The sequence below is a fragment of the Mus pahari genome, chromosome 15 (genome assembly GCF_900095145.1).
Source record: "Mus pahari chromosome 15, PAHARI_EIJ_v1.1, whole genome shotgun sequence".
In the NCBI taxonomy this organism is placed as follows: domain Eukaryota; kingdom Metazoa; phylum Chordata; class Mammalia; order Rodentia; family Muridae; genus Mus; species Mus pahari.
The window spans coordinates 16,835,363-16,841,646 of NC_034604.1; the positions used below are offsets into that span (position 1 = coordinate 16,835,363).

The window sequence follows — 6,284 nt, forward strand, 5'->3', positions numbered from 1 at the left end:
TTTTTTTTTTTTTTTTTTAAAGCATCATCTCCCCATGTTTAAGCATTTATTTATTTATTTATTGCAGAGTTGATGATAGAATCTAGGGCCTGGGGCATTCTAGGCAGATGGAATACCACTGATCACTCCCAGTCTAGAAAGGATTTTTTAAAATATTAATTTTTATTGCTTTTAGTTATGTATATTTGTGCACGTCTAGTGAGTGAATAACACGTGTGCAGTGCCTGCAGAGGTCAGAAGAGACACCGATTCCCCCGGAACTGTTACAAGACATTGCTGTAGGTCCTAGGAACTAAATTCCAGTCCTCTAGGAGAGCAGCACAAGGACCACCTCACCACCCCTAGCCCCTGCGGGATGTAAACGGGAGTAAGAAGCACAGAGTAACCTTTTATAGAAAATGCCAGCTTGCCAGGACTTTATTTTGCCAAGTCCAGATGTTAACAAGAGTTCACTATCTTTTATTTTTTCTGGAAATAAATAATTATTAATTTAGTATTAAATTACTGAAAAATCAGAAGCGGGTCGGGGAGATGGCAAGCATGAGGATGTGAATTCAGGTCTTCAGAGCCCACACAAATGCTGTGTGTGTTGGGGAGCCATGTGTAATCCCATCCTCCTTGGAGGTGAGGAGGGCCAGGGCAAGCTGGCTAAGGAGCCCAGCCATCCGGGAAAGCTCTGAGTTTGCTTGAGAGACCTTCCCTTAATGACTAAGGTAGAAGAGCAATGGAGGATGCGTTCTGATATCACAGACATGTGCAGTCACAGGCAAATGCATGTGTGCACACATGTGCACGCACACACACACTCACCACATACACACATGTGCATGCACACACATACACACACAGAGAGAGAAAAGGTGGGGGAAGTAAAAAGAATATAACAATAACAAAGAAAATTTTTTTGTACAGAAAAATAATTAGTCATGAGCTAGGAATAGGGGAGCACACCTGTAACTCTGGTAGTCCTGCAGAAAGAAAGGCAGGGTGAGCCTGTACAAGAGAGAGAGAGAGAGGAGAGAAGAGAAGAGGAGAGGAGAGGAGAGGAGAGGAGAGGAGAGAGAGAGACAGAGACAGACAGAGACAGAGACAGGGAGACAAGGACAGAGACAGAGAGTCAAAGAGAGACAGAGTCAGAGAGGGACAGAGACAGACAGGAGCATATACAGAGAGACACAGAGGGTGACAGAGACAGGCAGACACCAGTAGACAGACAGATATACAGAGATGACAGAGAGACACAGAGAACACAAAGCAGCCCAGGTTACCTGTAGGGAGCTCATTTTCTCTGTGGACTGGGGAAGCAATTCTTGCCTCTGATAAACATCAATCTGAAAGATATCTTTAGGGGTGGGGAATAAAAAATAATGACTCCTTAAGAAGCAATCATTTCCTGGGCTGGGCATGTAGCTCATGTTGGAGAGTGCTCACCTGGCATGTGTGTAGCCCTTGTACCTCACACGCATCACAGTACTTCATAGTCATGGCTCTTAGTGAGTGACTAAGAGGAAGGTACTGAGTGAACAGATGGCCAAAATGCAGCCCAGTTTTGGGGAACAATTGTTAAGAAACCATGATAGCTTAAGAATTCAGCATAGGGGCTGGAGAGATGGCTCAGCAGTTAAGAGCACTGACTGCTCTTCCAGAGGTCCTGAGTTCAAATCCCAGCAACCACACAGTAGCTCACAACCATCTATAATAAGATCTGATGCCCTCTTCTGATGTGTCTGAAGACAGCTACAAGGTACTCACATAAATAAAATAAATAAATCTTTTAAAGAGAGGGAGAGAGAGAGAGAGAGAGAGAGATCCTCCCATTCAGATAAAGAGACTCTTCTAGCACTGTAACTCTGCTGATGTAGTTTTTCCTGTTTCTTTCACTCACTGTACTGCATTTCTCATGTTGTCTTTTAACTCGCATTATTCCCGTACAGTGTGTGTGCACATGTGTCACACTGTGTGTGGGAGTCAGAGGCCCTCTCCACCATGTGGGTCCCAGGAATTACATCACTGTTTGTAGAGATCCTGGGATGTTCTGGAATGTTCTTTACCCTTGAGATGCCACATGACCCAGGTCAAGCTTTCTACAAATAACCCAAAGTCAGCCAAAACCTGTGGTAGTAAAGGCACGAGGTAAATGGACAGATTAACTTGGTAGAGGCCTCTATAGTTTATACTTTTACACATGTTCCGCTTGGTTCTCAGAATGGTTCAATTCAGGACAGAAACTCTCCTCTCAAAGCTTTACTAGCAGGTCCCAATATCCTACTCTAAGATAGTCATGTGGTGGCCATGACATTCTATCTTATTTTAAGGACATGTAAGGCTGTCTTTAAAAATCAAAAATAAGTAAATAAATCTTTTTTTAAAAAATAAAAGAAACATAGATCTCACTGCACACTTTTGTCTTCTGTCAGAAATGAATGCTAAAGGAGTTATCCTCAATGCGTTTGAGCGCTATCGCCTTAAAACATGCATTGACTTCAAGCCTTGGTCCGGAGAAGCTAACTATATCTCAGTGTTCAAGGGCAGTGGGTAAGTTCGAAGGTTGGCCTGTGAAGGTTCTGAGAAGACTACTGTTCCGCCAAGGTCCAAGGTCTTGCTTGACTTTTGGGTGGGGTGACAAATTTGCTATTTATGCAGAGTCTGACCTTTAAACCTGGTTTCCCTGGCCATAAAATAATGTTTTCACAGTAGTAGATGGCCTGCCCAGTATTTGTAGGCCCTTGGGGTAGGTTCACAGTACTATAAAAAAGGGAAAGAGTTTGGGAGAACCAAGGAGGAGGAGGAGAAGGAGGAGGAGGAGGAGGGGGTGGAGAAGGGAAAAAGAAGAAAAGGAAGGAAGGGAGGGAAGAAAGAAGGAAGGAAGGGATGGAGGGTGGGAGGGAGGAAGAGGTGGCCAACCTGGTGCTAGGGAGATGGCTTAGTTGCTAAAATTCTTGCTGCATAAACATGAAGGCTGCTGGAGTTCAGATCCCCAGCTCTATGTAAAACAAACAAACAAACAAACAAACAAACAAACAAACAAACTACTGTGTGAGACAGCTTTTCACTTTGAGGAGATAGCGACAGGTTCCTGGACTTCACTGGCTACCCAGCCTAACCTTATTGCTGAGCTTCAGTCTCTGCGAAAGATTCTGTCTCAAAAGGGAAGGTGGAAGGCAACTAAGGAAGACATTCGATCTGGCTACCACATGCACGCACATCTGCATAAATGTGTATACACGGATACACACACACTAAAATAAATAAGAAAATAGAATGTGTTTTCATTCACACAACCAGACTACCAGTGCCAACATTTAGTAAGCATGAACTGATGTCATTTACTCTATAGACTTGTGAATTTCATCTCATTTACAACTTAATGTTCTTCATTCTCTCAAGTAAAATGTGTTGTAGATTGTATGTGAATTCATTTTAATTGAGCAGGTCTTATTACTTGAAGGTAGCAGTGTCATGGACCCAAAGCACAATGACTCTGAGTAATTGCTCTCCCTATAAAACTTTTGTTTGGTAATTGAGGAGACAAGTCAACTGTTGTTCTTGCAGAGCAACCACGCTCTGTTTTCAGCATCCACATTGGGTGGCTCACAACCACCTGCAATTCTGATTCCAGGGGATTCCATTCCTCCTTTTGACTTCCGAGGGCATCCAAACACGTGCCTGGCTCCAGGTACACGTACACAGAGATAAACAATACAATTACACAAAACAGCGATTTGGGATGAAGGACATACCAATGCCCATCTAAAGAAAGGTTGCGATTCCCAGGGATGGGCATGGATAGCTTGCCCTTGTACAATGCATGGTCCTGAGGGAAATTCTCTAAAAATTATCTGTCTTACAAGGTTTGTAATGAAGAGTGCTATAAAAGTAAAAGTAACTTTTATTCACTTAATGTAATTGCTACCTCGGAGACTTACTGGTGAATATGTTCACCATTTCTAGTTCTTTCTGAACTCTGGCTGGCTGGTTTAACTCAGATGTTCTGGCTCAAACTCCTCTCTAAGCTGACTGATTCAATATGGCTTCTCTCAGCTTCTCATTGAATTGCTCTGCTCGGCCTCAGACTAACTCTGGTCATCGGTTCTAATCTGGCTCCTTCTTTTTCTCTGGCTTCAACTGTCTCTGCTACCTGCACTGAACTACATGAACTCTTGAACAAACTCAACTCCATTGCACGCACAGCACTGACTCCCAACTGCCCGACTCTCTCTCCCTGCACTGCTCTTAAGTAGCCACTCTTTCCTGTGTTGTTCTTCCCCATCTCTGACTCGTTCTGTCAGATCTTTCTCTGATTTGTCACTTGTTCTGCCCCTTAATTAGATATCACTTCTAAACATGCCTGCTTCCTTCTACAAACTAATTTTACCTTAAAGGTGTGTACTAAGGGCATGTTGGCATTCTAGCCAGATTTCCAGAGTAGCCATGTTGCTGGGTTCAAATTCCTTTACAGCGTGCAATTCAATGTTGTTGTTCAGTGTGTCCCCCACTCAAAAGGGAAGGACATATAAGGTAAAGAAGTGAGCTCTACAATGAGGCAAACACTCTGTTCCTGGTCTGCATCAGGTGCTGGTCTTCAGTGGGAAACATTCATGCTGGGAAGCAAGAATTGTCCATTGGGACAAACTGTGACAGAATAGCAACAGTTCAGCATGAGTTCCTCCACGCCCTGGGATTCTGGCATGAGCAGTCACGTGCTGACCGGGATGATTACGTCACTATAGTTTGGGACAGGATTCAGTCAGGTATGAGTCTCTTACATGCTTAATTACAGGTCAAGTTTCTGAGCAGGTGAGTATCAGTGTTTGGAGACCAGATACACTTCACCATGTCTACAAATTCATCTGATGTCAGGGTGCATCAGTTGTCCCATAACAGGGAGCTAAGCAGCCTGGTATCGTCTCTAAATACACCCAGCTTAATGTTTTAAAATGATTATCTTTGGAGCTCATGATAACTCAAAAATATCACGTTTTAAATTTATAATTATAATTTTATATATTTATGGGTAACAAGGTGATATTTTGTTATACGCACATTAATAAAATAATCAGCACAGTTATTGCTTCATTTAAAATAAACTCAATCATCAAGCCTGTCACTTACTCAGCATTTTTTTTTTTTGTGAGAAGGCACTTTGTTGATGAGACACTAACTTATTTATAATCTTAAAGTATATAATACTCTATCATGTATTGAATTAAATAGTTATTAAATAAGTGAATCCTGGTGGCGGGCAGTTTTGTTACCTGCCCCAGAGGTTTTCGTTCCCGAATGAAAGACACACACAAAGCCTTTGTATTTTATTTTAAATTTTTAAAAAAAGATTTATTTATTTTATGTATATGAATACACTGTAGCTGTACAGATGGTTGTGAGCCTTCATGTGGTTGTTGGGAATTGAATTTTTATGACTTCTGCTCTATCTGGTCAGCCCCGCTCTGCTCCCTTTGGTCAACTGCGCTCACTCAGGCCCAAAGATTTATTTATTACTTTACATAAGTACACTGTCTTCAGATGCGCCAGAAGAGGGCGTCAGATCTCATTATGGATGGTTGTGAGCCACCATGTGGTGGCTGGGATTTGAACTCAAGACCTTCAGAAGGGCAGTCAGTGCCCCTACCCGCTGAGCCATCTTGACAGCCCAGCCTTTGTGTTTTAATATGCCTTAGACAGCACAATGGCAGGGCTACTTCCTAACCTCCATGGAGTTAATCTACCTCCCGTCAATAATCGCAAGTTATTATTTACTAAATTCTATATATTCTATCTTGGCTTCCCTGGGCCCAGCCGGGCAGCCCTCTTGGGCCACACTCCCTCTGCACCTTTGCATGGCAGCTCTGTCTCTTTACTCTGCACTATTCTCAGGGGCAGTGTCTTTGCTCTCCTCCACACTCTCCCTTCACAGCAGATCTACTTCTCCTTCCTCCTCCCAGTCGCAAGCCGGGGAAATCCTGAAAGTCCCATCTCTGCCTGTTTTGCCCAGCTACTGGCTGCAGGCATCATTATTCATCAATCAGAACCAACTGGGGGCAGGTTCCCAGAAGCTATGTGTTAGCACTCTTGTACAGTTTTGGGGAGAACATAATTAGCATTCATATTACAAGCAACTACAATCATGAGCTGTAGCCACTGTGATTTAAATGAATATACAAGTAGTATAGTAACCTTGGGAGTCCTCAACAATGCCTATCTCTTCTTCCTTCCTTCCTTCCTTCCTTCCTTCCTTCCTTCCTTCCTTCCTTCCTTCCTTCCTTCCTTCCTTCCTTCCTTCCTTC

General features: G+C 43.0%; 1 protein-coding gene across 4 annotated transcripts in view; it reads left to right on the forward strand.

Annotated features, from left to right (window-relative positions):
* Positions 1-6,284, forward strand: part of Mep1b (meprin A subunit beta) — a 28,704-nt gene that overhangs the window by 11,406 nt on the left and 11,014 nt on the right. For all 4 annotated transcript variants that reach the window (XM_029547034.1, XM_029547032.1, XM_029547033.1 and 1 more), the window contains 2 exons: positions 2,418-2,535; positions 4,573-4,751. In XM_029547034.1, the coding sequence (XP_029402894.1) occupies positions 2,418-2,535; positions 4,573-4,751 (297 nt within the window). The remainder of the gene's footprint in view (positions 1-2,417; positions 2,536-4,572; positions 4,752-6,284) is intronic.